Genomic DNA, 16,840 nt, shown 5'->3' on the forward strand with positions numbered 1-16,840 from the left:
ACATGTCCTGCAGATTTTTGTATCCCTTTTAAAACCACATGTGATTAATCACAACAGAAACAGGACATATAGACTTTATACAACACTCAACACTACGATGTGTGACATGAAAGCATATATATTGTGCCAATATCAAAACCAAACAGCGTAAATTCCAATTAAGTAAAACAAGAAGATCTTATGTTACAATCTAAGCCATAAGAGAATGAGAGAACGAAAATAAGAGAATGCCCAAATCAAACTCATTCCATTTTTATTTTTTATTTTTACGAGCTTAAACACTAATTCAACATGAATCCGCGAATAAAGAAAATGCTATAATTGCCAACCGCTTACACAAGCCCTTCAAATCCTTGGCTGATGAAATTACATGAGATACGATTAAGTTTGAGTGAGAAATTTCAAAAACAAAATTTAAAACTTATCACAAAGTATAACTACACATCACATATTTTATAAAATTCTCATCACAAAAATGCTTCCAAAGCTAATGCTCTGCTTCAAATCTCCTCCAATATAAACATGAATTTCTAATTGAATTTCAAAATCAAAATCACATGATATGGATTCATGAATCATTCATCAAGCTACGAACAGGCACACAATCAAATATAAATGAGCAGATCTATAGCTTTTAAAATTACTAGCTTAAAATCAAAGATTTAAACTATCTCAAAAGTTGAGTAAATAAGAAAGATCTGATTACGGCTCACCTCTCAAGAAATTTTAACACAAGATTTGTAAATAAACATGAAGATGCTCTTACCTTTGGTACTTATACTCCAATTTATACTTGAAAAGCACCAATCCAAGCCTCAAATGCATAGATCAGAGTCAGTATTGTTCAGATCTCGGTCTGAGCTTCCTTTCACTCTCAGATCTAAAGATCGGAGGAGAAAAAAATTAGAAATTAGATCAGATCTCAGGCGAGATCAACCGGAGAAGAAGAAGAACCAGATGATCGGTTAGGATTTGGAAACTGAATGATACAGATCTGAGATGTAGAAGGCTAAAAAGAAGAAATTTTCTCTCTCCCTCTCTCTCTATCTCTCTATGAATTTTTTTCGACGAAAATGAATAGTTTTTCTCTCTTTTTGATGATTTTTTTTATATATTAAAATAAAAGTGTTGATATCCGCACCCCCACTTGATGAAGTGCGCGGAAATTGATGAGGCGCGCCCGCCAGATTTGTCTTATTCGGCTCGGGCGCGCCCATCGCAGGATAATTCACTCCCCTTCTCAATTGGACATCCCCTTCAGCAGATAATTCACTCCCCTTATGCATTTATACTACGCTTCCTTCTTGGCTCGTCCTATTTGCCATTTCTCGGTAGATTTTGCCGAAACTTTACGGGGACCTCGGTGGGACCCTAAGCTAGTTTAAGGTTCAATTTGGGACCCCAACTCACCGATTTGATGAGATTTTGCACAAGTAATGCGAAGTTGGGTCCCGTCAAAATGGGGTGTCTACAGCATCCCTAAAAATACTTGGCCAATAGAAACCACATTGTAAAACTTTGTGCGCGGTTTTCTTTGCACTAAAGTGGCCACCACAGGCTTGATCATGGCAAAAAGATAAAATCGATTGGTGCTCATGATTGGCCACACATCGTCGGATAATCTGATCCGAACAAGTTTTGAACAAATAGGGATCATCCCAAAAGAAATACTTTACCTGTGAGTGAAACCGGTATTTGTCTTGGTTGGACCAATGATCCGGTGTAGCACCTGTAACCAAGTAATTCACAATATCTGCATACCATGGCTCACTAAAAATAGCAAACAATTGCTCATCAGGGAAGTTTTCATTAATTGCACCTTCGTCATTCTTTGCATTAGGAAGTCTAGACAACTGATCGGCAATCAAGTTTTCCGTACCCTTTTTATCTCTAATCTCCAAATCAAACTCTTGAAGAAGTAAAACCCACCGAATAAGGCGAGCTTTAGCATCATTCTTTCCAACAAGATACTTGATTGCCGAATGGTAGGTATAAATTGTCACATGCGATCCAATCAAGTAGGACCGAAACTTCTCTAATGCAAACACAACAGCTAGAAATTTTTTCTCGGTAGTGGTGTAGTTGAGTTGTGCATCATTGAGAGTTCTACTTGCATAATAGATTAGATGCGGTAATTTATTGAATCTTTGACCCAACACAGCTCCTATTGCAAAGTTGGAAGCATCACACATAATTTCAAACGGTTCGGTCCAATTAGGTGCTTGAATAATGGGAGCCGTAGTTAGCTCCTTTTTCAAACACTCAAAAGAATCGAAGCATTCTTTGGAAAACTCAAATTTTTGATCTTTTGCTAACAAGTTGGTTAGAGGCCTAACAATTTTAGAAAAATCTTTTATAAAACGCTGGTAAAAACCCGCATGGCCCAAAAATGATCCAATATCCTTCATGCTTTTGGGCGGTAGAAGATGGATAATGAGATCCACCTTGGCTTTATCAACCTTAATTCCCTCTTTAGAAATCACATGACCTAAAACTATGCCATCTTTTACCATAAACTGACACTTTTTCCAATTGAGGACAAGGTTATTTTCTCTACTCATTTTTAAGACCAATTTTAAGTGATGTAAACATTCGGCATAGGTGGAGCCATGAATAGAAAAATCATCCATAAAAACCTCTAAGAAGTTCTCCACCATGTCAGAAAAGATACTCATCATGCATCTTTGGAAAGTTGCTGGTGCATTGCATAACCCAAAAGGCATGCGTCTATAAGCAAACGTTTCAAAGGGGCATGTGAATGTCGTTTTCTCTTGATCTTCAGGAGCTATGGGAATTTGGTTGTAACCGGAATATCCATCAAGAAAGCAATAATACTCATGACCCGCTAACCTTTCTAACATTTGATCAATAAAAGACAAAGGAAAGTGATCCTTCCAAGTAGCGGCATTAAGCTTTCGGTAGTCAATACAAACCCGCCATCCTGTTTGAATACGAGTAGGAATAAGTTCATTGGTGGCGGATTGTATAACGGTAACTCCCGACTTCTTAGGCACTACTTGGACGAGACTCACCCATTGGCTATCCGAGATGGGATAAATGATCCCATTATCTAACCATTTTAAAATCTCTTTTTGGATGGCTTCCTTCATCACAGGATTAGCCCTTCTTTGATGTTTCCTTGAAGGTTTGACACCCTCAACGAGATTGATGTGATGTTGCACAATCGAATGGCTAATTCCTTTGATATCGGCCATTGTCCAACCTATGGCTTCCTTGTTATCTTTTAGCAATTTAATGACTTCCTCCTCTTGAGGGGAGGTTAGGTCCGCAGCAATTATTACAGGCAAAGTACAATTATCACCGAAAAATGCATAATGTAAATGAGAAGGCAAGGGCTTCAACTCCAACTGTGGCGCTTCTTCGATTGATGTCTTTGGAAGAGATGTTGCGAGTGGTCCAACAGGCTCCACGTTTTGGATGGCAAAAGCTTTGGAAAAGAAATCATCTCCATCATTTCCTAGTTCGTCCAAGCATTCTTGGAATCCTGCATCAAAATCAATTTCAAAATTAGAAACAATATCGTCAGGAAAGGAATGCAACATATTGATTTCTTCATGAAAATTTGGTTGCTTACCCAATCTAAAGACATTAAAATCAACCGATGTGTTTCCAAAAGACAATTTCATTAATCCATTTCTACAATTAATTAGAGTGTTGCTACTTGCTAGTGGCAAGGAACGGCCTACCAAGGATGATAGGAATTTGATCCTTGATATTAGCAACAGGCTCGTATCTAACACAACAATATCTACGGAAAATAAAAAATCACCTACTTTAACTAACTCATCCTCAACCATCCCTTTGGGTGTTTTAATTGATCTATCCACCAATTGAAGAGTGATGGTGGTTGGTTTGAGGTCTCCTAATCCTAGTTGCTTAAATACAGAAAAAGACAAGAGATTTACACTTGCACCCAAATTCAAAAGAGCATGTTCAATATTTGTGTTACCAATAGTGCAAGAAATAGTAGGACATCCTGGATCCTTATACTTAGCCACCATTTGTTGAGACAAGATGGAACTTATATTTGCGGCCAATAAAGCTTTCTTGGGCACATTAGTTGTGCGCTTTTGTGTGCACAAATCTTTCAACACTTTGGCATAAGTAGGAACCTGAGAAATCACATCTAATAAAGGAATGTTAATTTGCACTTGTTTAAACACATTTAAAATTTTATCCATGGCATCCACCTTCTTATTATTAACAAGTCTCATTGGAAAAGGAGCTTTAGGCACATACTCATTTTTAAGTAGAGAAACAGCCTGCTCTTCACTTACCTGTATGGGTTCTGCAACTGAGCTTGTTGGAGGGGAGTCTTTTCCTACTTCTTTGGATGTATCTTGTATATCTATAGAAGGTTCATATATGACATTTTCCTTGTGGTGATCTCTACCACTCCTTAAAACATATACGACATTACATTCGTTGGAGGGCTCTTGCGGCGGTAAAATTGGTTGAATGGTATTCAACTGATTTGACGGTACCTGTTGATTCACATTCATATTCACGTTCTTTGGATTAGGAACGGGTTGACTTGGCATCTTCCCCTTTTCTCTCTCATGCAACGCCATGGCAAGTTGGGAGATTTGCTTTTCCATGTTGTGTTGGCTTGTCATGAAAGTGCTAGTGAGAAGTTCTATGCTTTTTTCTAAGGAAGCTATGCGGGCCGACTCTCCTTGTTTTTAAAAATCCGGCGGTTGCTGATTTGAAACATTATTAATATGGGGTTTTGAAAAGTAGGAGGGGAAGGGGATGGCCGAACAAAAGTGGGAGGGAAGGTGGGCCTAGGTTGGTCGAATTGGCCTTGGCCTTGGAAATTAGATGGCCCACTTTGACTCCATGAAAAGTTGGAGAATTAGAAACAATATCGTTAGGAAAGGAATGCAACATATAGGTGGAGAATTTCATATCGGGTATCACTATTGACCTCGAAGGTTTGTCTAACACTCCAGTACTACCCTTTGATGCCTCCAAGAGAATCACGGTTAGATAGACCAAGAATGAGAGACTTGTCAACAGAACAATATGACCCCTCAGGTTAAAGAACATGTAAAGGGTCCTGTCTGGTAGAATAGCTCAATTGTCTTCTGTCCACAAGCTATTCTAATGTGATCATGTTCAATACGTAATCTCATTATCGTACCCATTCTATCTTGCTTAGGGTCCACTACCCGAGTGATTGAGATAAGTCACTCCACATCTTGTGCATGTAGACACGATAGATGTTAGTTGTATACAGGAGAAGGTATCCAACTAGAAACTATTAAGGTCTGCAAACAACCAGAATCCCATATATCCTTGCTCCCTAGGATCTGTGAATCCATGAGCATGAGTTTCATACTTTGCTACCTAAGGACAAATACGTGTCAATAACAAGTAGCATGTCACACATATCTAACTTTTAATTATCCATTAATTGTCATGAAAAAAAACTTTTATTGATTAACATGCGAAATATACTGGGTTTTAGGGCACCGACTCTAACAAAGACTCCCATGCGTCTTTGGCTGTCTCCAAACCAATGGCTTGAGAGAGTACTTCTTCACTCATAGTGCCATTGATCAAACTCAGCACAAGTTGATCGCTGCGTACATAGGGTCAACCCTTAGAAGATTGTTTAGCATCGCCCAAGATTGGGAATAAGAAGACCATCTTCTCTTTTGACTAACTTTGGTGGTGCGAGACATGATCTATCCACAAAACAATAGAGATCTTGGGAGTAGAGAGCTGGAACCAATTGGGATTTCCATAGCAAGTAGTGTGTCTGAGTAACGAATGGACACCAATCCTGAGACTTAAGAGATGGAGATGATGGATGAAGTCCTCAATGTCTTGGGAGTATAGAGCTGGAACCAATTGGTATTTCCATAGCAAGTGGTGTGTCTGATAGCAAGTGGTGTGTCTGAATAAATTGAATGGACATCGATCCTGAGACCTATGAGAGAGATGATGGATGAAGTCTTCGATGCCACCAGATAAATCGTATTGCAAAGAGAGGAGAATTAGACAAAAAAGAAGAAGAAAATAACTCTTGTAGCATTAATAGTGAAACAAAATCTGTCCTATTATCACTTTCCTTTCCACCGAGGCAAGTAACCAAACAAAGACCAAATCTCACCTCAGTTAGGAGGCACTTTACCAAAAGATCCTCCCGGCTTTAGCAGAGATAACATTGTGGGAAGGGCAATTTCGTCAAAGAATATTTCTAAAAAATCTCTACGCACATGATCACATTTGGTCATCTGGCAGCCACCATTCCCCAAAGTCATTGCAATTCAACGTCAACCAACAAATTCGCTTCTCTTTCTTTCCCAGTCCACCCCATTATAGTGTAAATAGTAATCGTAAATACACTATAGTGGGCTGGTCAAGGGAACAAAGGGGAGTAAATATATTACTTCCATCGAATAATTAGAAAAATAATTCCATTTATAAATCTCACCAATAAGACCTTTCCACGCGTCATCCCCCGAACTCATAATACTCCCGTCATTTTAGGGCGTAAATGTTGCTTTACTACCCATCTACCCTCGTCCACCAACTTCTTTTTCTCGGGCAGCACGGGCAGCTCTGGTGCTGCCCGCAATTTGCTACTCTTTCCTTCTCCTCATTCAAAACACTCTCAGAGAGAGAGAGAGAGAGAGAGAGAGAGAGAGAGAGAGAGCTTATGTTGAAATTTAGGGCAAATGTTGTATAGAAGGCGAAAACAAGTAGATTAGGGTTTTGTTTTGGGGATCTCGTGATTCTCGATCGGGATTTCTAGATCAGAAAAGAAAATGTGGAAATATGCTCGATCGGCCGCGAATAATCTGCGGCAGACACGAAGGTTCTCGGCGGGAATTCCAGGTCCGTGCATCGTTCACAAGCGCGGCACCGATATTCTACATGATCCATGGTTTAATAAGGTCTGATTGCCCTACAATTTATTTATATGTTGAAAATTTTGACATTCAGTGGATTTATAAGGATTGATAATTCTTTTGGTAAAATTTAATCATTTTGGTATATGTTTTTTTTTTTATGCAAATGAGTTGGAAGTTGTTTCTGTGTTTTCCTATGCTAGTTTTTTGTTGAAATTAGAATTTATGTATATAGAGTTTTTATATGGTGTAGTCCAGTATTTTTTAAGAAGTACTATACGGGCCACAACATAGGATGATCCAAACCGTCCATTTGATGGGCCACAAGGTAAATAGGTTGGGCCCAAAAAGTCATTTCTGTATGATGATCTTAGCCAACCTATCTATAGAGGTTTCCATAAAAGGCCGTTCCTCTATAGATCGAGGGCTAAGATCATCCTAAGGAAATGATTTTTTGGGCACAATCTATTTGCTTCATTGCCATTAAATGACGCTTTGGATCATCATCATCCTATGGTGTGGTCTGTAAAATACTTTCTGAAAAATACTGGACTATACGGGGCTTACGCCATATAAAAACACCATGTAATATATATATATATATATATATAGAGAGAGAGAGAGAGAGAGAGAGAGAGAGAGAGAGAGAGAGAGAGAGAAAAGTGTAGCTACACATACGTGTAGCTAACTTAGCTACACCGACGGCTTAAAATACAGTGGGCCCCACATTGTTTGGGTGATGCAAACCATTCATTTGATGGGCCCTCACATAGATAGGGTGTGCCCAAAAAATCAGCTCCATAGGATCATCCCAACCCTACGATTTGTGGAGGCAAAAATGGACGTGTAAAAATCTTCACAAATCTGTCCATTTTTGCCTCCACAGTTTGAAGGGTTGGGATCATCTAATGGAGCTGATTTTTGGGCACACCCTATCAATGTGAGGGCCTATCAAATGAATGGTTTGGATCACTCAAACAATGTGGGCCCACTGTATTTTAAGCCGTCGGTGTAGCTAAGTTAGCTACACGTATGTGTAGCTTCACTTAACTCATATATATATATATATAGTTCTAGAAAATTTACTCAGTTTGGTATGGCACTGGCCTTTAGCGGTACTATATTGGGAACATTAATAATTTTGCTGTAATTATTGGTTTTTGTGACAAATATCTGATTTAATACTGTGAATTTTGCATAAAACCAGCAAGATCTTGTGGTATTATAATCTCTATATTTCTTTCTGGGAATTTATGTTAGGATTTTGATCAAAATTTATCTATATTGTTGGGGTTCCACGCAAAAGCAAATAGTCCCACATCGGATAAGTGAAATGGATGTGCATGGCTTATAAGGGAATGGGCACCCTCCCTCTAACGGCTAGCTTTTAGGGTGAGTTCAACCTGGTTAAATTCCCTACACATAATTTGTGGTTTTATCTAGTTGGAATTTGCATGATTTTTTTAAAATTCTGGTCGTACATTCTAGTGATTTTATAAGGTTTCATTATGAATTTTTGGGAGGACACAATTTTTTTAGTATAGATTTGATGCTTTAGGAGTCAAAAGTCATGTGTGTTCTTTTTTTCTATCTTTCTACTGTTGAGAAGTGACTGTTTTCTTCGTTCTTTATGCTATTGATATTAATTTTCCAAGATAGAGGCCATGGTTTAAAATTTCGGTTTCGGTACCGGTTTCGGACCCTGAAATTTCAAAATTTCGGTCGAAATCCGGTACCACAAAGAAATGGTATTTTATTCAATATTAAATTTCGGCCGAAATTTCGGTAAAATATTAAAATAATAATTAAAAAGGTTTTTTGGTTTAAATTTCGGGCAAAATCAAAATTTCGACCGAAATTCCGAATTTTCGGCCGAAATAAATGACCGTTTCGGTTTTGGGTGATTTTGGTGTCGGTCTCCAATTTCGGATTTCGGTCGAAATTTAAAACCATGATAGAGGCAAGGAGAAAGGATGCTGATATAAACCGCCAGTTGGGAAATTTGAGAACTTAGATATGAACAGCAGAAACAGCGATTTTACATTGCCCATTGTGTTGATGCTGCATTTAGATTTTATTAAATTGTGTCGGTGGCTGTTTCAAGAGTTGCACTTTCAGTAGGTCTTCCGAATTAGACGTGAACCATAGAAATGCCGATAAAATGTTTGCTGTTATATGATAATATGGACCAATTTACAATGATGTTATTTTTGAATTTCAAGGTTTACTAAAAAAAATAAATTTGTAAGATTATCTTCTTAATGAAAAAATAAATGGAGTTTATGAATGGTAGGCACTAAACTGTTTGGCAATATCTGGTAGGATTTTCTGGTGAATTTTTGTAATGGTCTGAAAACAATTTTTTGTACTTTCTATGCTTTAGGAGCTGGCACTAACCAATTTCAAATTCCGATGCAAACAGTAGAAATGATGATTTTGCTGTACATATATGTGCTGATGACTCTTTAGCCATTCATACTTAGTAAATTAGGGAATTTTACTGAAGCTATATTTTATGACATACATGACTTATTAATTTGTCAAGAAAAAGTGTGTATGTTGCATTGCAATATATAGCTACGACCACAGTGATTTATAATGTCTTCTACTATAAACGAGGCGGAAGTCAGAGCTATCCACCAGGGTATCAAAGTGCTCCATAATGTTGAATTGTCTAGGGTGGTAGTGGAAGGGGATAAACGTCATTAGATGGCTTCGTGGGTCAAAAAGTGGTACCTTGGAGATTTGCCGATTATTTTGATGAAATCAAGGATAGAATGGGGTCGGCTTCGATCACATTTGTGCATGTTTGGCGGTCTGCCAATGGAGAAGCGGACAGGCTTGTGAGAGATGATGGGGTGCACAAAGAGAGTCTTGAGCTATTTGATTCTCTTTCCCCCTAGTTCAATTTGTTTAATGTTCTTCTCTTTATTGTAAGCATTGTTCTCCTTAGGGACCTTCTCGGTCTCTGTGTTATTAATGAAATTTATTTGCCATTCAAAACAAAAGTATTCAGTTGAATTTCTTCTAGGATTTAGAACGTGCTTGGCTGGGTTTCATTGCTTTAGGAGTCAGATTCCTGCTAGAATTTTTAAAATTTTTATCATCAAATAGGAATTCCGACAGAGATTTGAATGACAATGATCCTTTTAAATTTTAATGCATCACATTTGTCGTAAATTTGAGTATTCTTCTGAAACCATTATTTTCATGACCAATAGAATAATTTTACGTAAGTGGCTATAAAATTCAAATGATTCATTTTGGAATAATCTTAGTTATCAGAGTGAGAATCATAATTGAAGTGTTAGGGATTGGATCGATTCAAATCACAGAATCAGATTATCGATTTGAAATTCCGCTTGAATTATTTAAAAGATAAAAATACTAAACATTTCTAAAAGTAATGTCTGTCAATATTTATCATTTGCTAATCATTACATAGTAAATATGAATACTTGGATAAAGTTACGAAGGAATAAAACAAAATTATTTTAACTATTTCACCTCATTCCTCATTGAAATATGGATCATAATGTATCAACCATAGTTATTGTACATAACAGCATGATATCATTACACTGTCTTACGTTATCTAGAATCCATTCACACAAAAGAAAAGTGCACGAGCATGTATGAATATGCTAAAATGCGGTAGAATCGAAGTTCCCTGTTTTGCCTCGCACTGGAAATCCTCAATCAAATGGATTTGCTACATGGATGTAGAGAAATCAAAGTTGATGTTTTCCTTATCCAAAGTCCCAAAACATGCCTTCTCTATATCAATTGAGCAAAAGAAGCATACGTGCTATTATTAGGGCTGAATTGCCCTTAAATAGGAAAAAATAAGGAAAAAAAATAAAACAAATAAAAAGTTCTACATTTGATTTCCGACTTTCAGAAAAATCTTATTATCATGCTCGATTCAGCGATTCTATTAACAGAATATTATTGTATTCTATATGGTTCTGCCATGATTTTATGCACCTTCAATTCCACTTGTCAATTCGGATTGATTATAAGCTTGATTGAATTGGAATCCTATAATTCATTTAAAGATTCTGGACCTTCTGTTTATTGATCCAATTATGTGAAACTTCCTTGTTTTTATTTTGTTGAGAGTAGGATACTGGTTTCCCTTTGACAGAAAGGGATCGACTTGGGCTCCGTGGCCTTCTTCCACCACGTGTTATATCATTTGAGCAGCAATATGATCGTTTCAGTGAGTTAACACATACCCAATTATCTTTTCATGAGATGTGATTATGGACTACTGTAATTGAATTCATTTTAAGGACTAATGTAATTGAAGTTCAGCCTTGGATTCAGAATAGGCTTCATGGATTGCATATTACATACGTGAGAGGATATAACTTGGAAATGTTATTTGTAATGGCACTAATTCTTTGATATCCCGTGTAGGCAGAAATTGTTTGTTAAGAGAATGAAAAAGATAATAAGTAAAAATGAACGTGAACTTGTTTTTGAGGCTACAATTTTTCCAATTTGGTAAATTAAGAGATTGAATCGGGTGATATTCATGTTTTAACTTCCATATATATGCTGAGAAAATTTAAAATTGAAACTGATGTACAGACATTGAGATTGAGTAATAGCAATTTCATGGGTTTTGGATAGTGGCCTTCTCTGATTGTGTGCTTGTCTTTGTTTCCAATGGGTTTTGTAGTACATTTTGGACTTCACCCAAGTTCTCGACATTCTTCAAATAATTACTTCGACTACCTAATTACATGTAAACAGAATAGCTTCTCACATAAGTAACGCTCATCCATTTAAAGATCCAACTTGGCTTGCTTATCGTTACTTGGGTGCCTGAACTACCCTCACTCAAGAGAAAACTTGCTTTAGTTATTGCTTTTGCAGCTATAAATGAACTAGCCACTTATTTTGTCCTCTCACACAACCGTTCTTTGTAAATACAAGTGAAGAATTGCCTTGGATGGTTTGAAAAAACTTTGCTCATTAATAAAACTTTTTGCAGTTGCACCTAAAACTTCGTCATGAAATTCACCAATGTCTTAGCAACTGTACAATGTGGAAGTTTGAGTGTTTGACATTCTAGAGTCCTATGCTAGGTACCTCATAAACTTTGGTGTAACCACTCCATGAATCAAAATTAAAACACTAAACCCTAACACTAGTCCAGTATCTCCCACATAGAAAAATCCAAGCACATGAGGCAATCTGCCGGTGACATTACTAGGTGTTCCATGACATTGTTGGGTAATATCTGGAAATTCTAGTGATCACTCTTATCACGTCAGAACATAAACCTAATGTAAATTTCAGTTAGAAGGTCAGAAATAAACCTAAGGTAAATGTAAAGTATGTTATTCATAATTCATAAAATAACCCATGTATATCTTAGTCTTTAGCCTATTATAACCCATTATCTATCTTTTTATTTAGCCCATCATAACCCTATTATTTTACACTATTTTTTTTTTAAAAAAGTTGGTTAAAACATATTTCCGATTCCCCGAATAGTATCTTTAAAATTGGTTAAAACGCTTCCATAACTCGCGCTCATATGACGTAGGTCTTGCACCATGCTTAGCACTCCAGGGTGCTTATAAACCTTGAACTTTCAAAGTTCTTATACATCCTAGAGGTCACTTTTAAATTTTAATTATTTTGTTAGTTGAGTTATATGATCAAGAAAGATGTGTGTCATATAGAAGAGTTCTTGAGCCTCCTAGGTATAAGAGATTTAAATCATTAGTGGTTTAGGCTCTTTTAGAAGGTTCTACAAATCTTCTAAAATAAATTCATGGTAAGTTTGCTAGAGATACATGTGTAATGAGAGATCAAGAAGGGGACAAAAATAGAGAAGGGAGAGAGAGAAGTCACAGACAAGGGTTAGGGGAAAATTGATTGTTGGTCAATCTAATTAGGTCGACTAACATATATTTGATTATTATTTAATGGATTAGACAAAAGTATCCCTATGTACTTGATACAAGAATACAAGGTTTTAAATTTCGATTTAAGTGTCGTTTCGGCCACCACCCAATGGAAATTTCAGCTGAAATCATGTCGTGCATGCCCGAAAAATCCCAGAGATGCCATCCATTCGGTCAAAAATCTCATCAATCAAAAGATTCCATTCATCATTGTTTGCCACAAATTTCACATGCATGAAAAGAGAACCCCACACATAAAATGCATTGAGATCAAATTTCCCTCTTTCAAGAAGATGTTTTTTTATTTGGTGGGGACATACACTTCTGGCTCTAATGGTTGTTAATTTCATTTCTTAACATGAAGAAAACACCACTTATGATTCATCAAGATTCATGAGGATCCCTCTCTAAATATAAATTTTGATTATTAATCCTCCCAAAATCACGGAGAATATGATTTTGTAAAAGAATCCTAATGAATTTTCCTTTAATCATGGAGTGATTGTAAATTTGACTCTTTTGTCAGAGTCCTCCCGGAAGTGGAACTCTCTTGAGTCCATCTTATGAATCTTTTGGAGGAGAAATAAATTTTTATGGTTTCGACTCTTCTTTTGTAAGGGGCCCTCTCGGAAGAGGAACTCCCTTGAGTCAGAAAATATCTTGACTCTTTTTTCGTAAGAGAGCCTTTTCGGAGGAGGAACTCCCTCGAATCGGAAAATATCTTGACTCTGTTTTTTTGTAAGATTCCTCCCGAAAGAGGAACCCCCTTGAGTCATTTTATGGATCTCCTGTAGGAGAAATATATTTTTTATGGCTGCGACTCTTCCTTTGTGAGGAATCCTCCCTGAAGAGGTGCTCTCTTGAGCCGGAAAATATCTTGACTCTGTTTTTTTTTGTAAGAGTCCTCCTGGAAGAGGAACTCCCTCGAGTCATCTCATGAATCTCCCTTAAGAGAAATAGATTATTATGGTTTCGACTCTTTTTTTGTAAGGGGTCCTCTCGGAAGAGGAACTCCTTTGAGTATGAAAATACCTTGACTCTATTTTTGTAGGAGAGTTCGTCCGGAAGAGGAACTCCTTTTGAGTCATCCTATTATTATTATTTTTTTGAAAGGTCCTTTGAGTCATCTTATGAATTTCTCAGAGGAGAAATACATTTTTTATGGTCTCGACTCTTCTTTTATAAGGGGTCCTCCCGGAAGAGGAACTCCCTTGTGTCATCTTAAGATTTTTTTGGAGGAGAAATAGATTTTTTATGGTCTCGACTCTTCTTTTGTAAGGGGTCCTCCCAGAAGAGGAACTCTCGAGTGAGAAAATACATTGTCTCTATTATTGTAAGAGAGTCCTCCTGGAAGAGGGACTCCTATGAGTCATTTTGTAAGTTTCCCGGAGGAGAAAGATCTTCTTTCTGGAGATACAGTTTCTTCCATTCTCTCGAGTCTCTTAGAAGAAACTGTTTTCTTCTTTTGAGGAACACACCACTTCTTTTCTTTTGAGGAACCTTCCTTTTGAGTATCCCGTAGGAGATTCAAAAGGATCCACCTACTTCTTCTCTTTTGAGAAACCTTCCTTTTGAGTCTCCCGGAAGAAACTTAAAAGGACCCACCTTCTTCTTCTTGGAGGGAGTGCAAAAGGAAAAGAAGAAAGCAATTAGTTCTGGAGATTTATTTTTACCTTTTTTCTCTTTTTTTCTGGATCTTCTTCTTATCCTTCGCGTCGCTTTTTTCTCCAAAAGATCGGATCCCTTTCCAAAAGATCTTCCCTCTATTTATAGATTTTTCTTCGAGTCTTTGGCAACAGACACCTCGTCCCTTATTTTTGACGCCACAATCTCAGCTTTCTCTTCTTATAGTCGTTGATAACTGCAATCTCTCCCCTTATCTTTGATTTCACGATCAGAACTTTCCCTTTTATGGGGAGTTACATAGCATATTTTTTTGAAACATGGATGGCTCATTTCTTTCCTTCGAGAAATTTTCATTTCCTTAAATTTAGGAATTTCTCACCCTTAGTCGTCTATTTTTTCTCTTTTTGACTGAAGTATTCTTCATTGTATTTTTATCTCTTTTACTTAGGAATAAGCGTAATATGTAACCACTTTTCGTTTCTTTTTTTACCAGGCATTTTTCCATTACCCTTTTGTTTGATAAAATTTTGAGTTGAACAGTCACTTAAAAACTTGTCATGTTGTGCTTCTATATACTTGACGAGTTTTTGTCTACTTGATCCTGTTTTTGTACTTTTGGAAAAAATTGAGATGGACACCAATTTCTTTTTTCCTTTACTTCATTTCTTTGATATATTTTTTTTGGTATAATATAAGTGGTTGAGAAATTCAATCGATCTGATCGAGTGGTCAGCTGAATCTTGAGATGACTCGTATTTGGACACTCAATCGAAGTCAAGTTTCAACTTTTTAAACCATGGTATCTAGATGTTAAGGCGCATGCATGCATGTGTGGTGCATGCATGTGTGACATATCTCCATGTATGTACACGCTTGTCTAGGTACCTGACAATGGTAACTGACCAACTTGAGGTTAGCATAAACCAAAGGCATGACAAAAAAGTATCAAACCATTATTTTTGGTTCTCCATTCATCCAATGTGCTTATTTTGTGCATACGGTTCCGTTTTCTCTTTGGCTATTCCTAATAGACCTAGAACTCTATAGGGATACCGTTAGATCTTTGTTCGTAAGGCTTCGAACATGTTCAAGACAGTAGATCCTTTCTCTTCTTTCTTTCATCACTCATTAAAATTCAGTTTATATCTGATTCAAAGTATAGTTATGAATTACGTGGGAACTGATTCCTTCAAATTGGATCTGTTCCTGTTGCATAATGCTAGTGTAATACTTCAATGATGATTAGGCTTTATTTACAGAACCTCATGGGCAGTTAATAGGATGCTGTAAATTGGATATGGTTCTCACTTTAAAAAATTATAACACGACGCTCTCCAGCATAGCATTAACTTTCTTTATATGATATCTTCTATGCTTTTCAGACCACAGAACTGTAGAGGACATCTTGATATCTTGTATTTTTTTTCCAAAAAGAAGAGAAATCTTTCATGGATTTTACTCTAGAAGTTTAGCTGATCTCATCTTTCGTATTTATTGTTTCTTGAGTTATTTTTTTACTCAAACAGTGATTTATTTGATTCCAATACTGGTTTTTCTTGACATGTTAGTGGAGTCATATAAATCCCTGGAGCAAAATACTCGAGGTGAACCTGCTAATGTAGTAGCTTTAGCAAAATGGAGGATCCTGAACAGACTCCATGACCGGAATGAGACATTGTACTACAGGGTAAGCAGTAACCGTATTACCACATTGCTAGTAAGGCACCATGCATCTTGTGGCATGGGGCCAATATAAGCATTGCAATTTATTCTGGGTTTTAATGGAGTTCAAAAGAAGTAACACTGTAGCCGGTTGCTCCAGGTCCTTATCGATAGCATCAAAGATTTTGCTCCAATAATCTACACTCCCACAGTAGGGCTGGTATGCCAAAACTACGGAGGGTTGTTTAGACGCCCACGTGGAATGTATTTTAGTGCAAAGGATAAAGGAGAGATGATGTCCATGATCTATAACTGGCCAGCTCAACAGGTATCATGTGAATCTGTGTTTCTTCTGAAAATTGTTACATGTATATGCTTTTCTGTTATTTTTTCTCTGGATTATACGCCCAAGAGTATGTTTTTGATATTTAGCTTCATCCTTGTCAGGTGTTAGACAGTTGAACCAAATATTATCTGTGTCCATTTTGTTTGCAGAACTCTTTGTAATGCATAGTTGGAAATGGTAAATTGTTTTGAATTTTGATTTTATAAGCATGGTGGATGACTACGCCAAACGATAGTGTGTTCTTTTTATAGTCTTGTTTGATTCTATCATATGGTGTATCTAATAAGCATGCTCAATTGTGCATATGCATGCCACTAACCCAAGGCTCCATCACTGAATTCCTGTCGTCTTCAATCCAACCTTACCAAATACTTGCATCTCATGGCAATTTCAAGGTGTCT

At 37.0% G+C, this 16,840-nt stretch overlaps 1 protein-coding gene across 1 annotated transcript in view; it reads left to right on the forward strand.

Moving 5' to 3' along the window:
* The first annotated feature begins 6,533 nt into the window (after positions 1-6,533).
* Positions 6,534-16,840, forward strand: part of LOC143857146 (NAD-dependent malic enzyme 59 kDa isoform, mitochondrial-like) — a 55,774-nt gene continuing 45,467 nt past the window's right edge. Inside the window, exons 1-4 of the mRNA XM_077367465.1 lie at positions 6,534-6,926; positions 11,007-11,103; positions 16,000-16,118; positions 16,254-16,421. Coding sequence (XP_077223580.1) covers positions 6,798-6,926; positions 11,007-11,103; positions 16,000-16,118; positions 16,254-16,421 — 513 coding nt within the window. The 5' untranslated portion in view covers positions 6,534-6,797. The remainder of the gene's footprint in view (positions 6,927-11,006; positions 11,104-15,999; positions 16,119-16,253; positions 16,422-16,840) is intronic.

This window comes from Tasmannia lanceolata, unplaced genomic scaffold (genome assembly GCF_043159265.1).
Source record: "Tasmannia lanceolata isolate RefF3 unplaced genomic scaffold, GAP_Taslan_0.1 ptg000024l, whole genome shotgun sequence".
Lineage (NCBI taxonomy): Eukaryota > Viridiplantae > Streptophyta > Magnoliopsida > Canellales > Winteraceae > Tasmannia > Tasmannia lanceolata.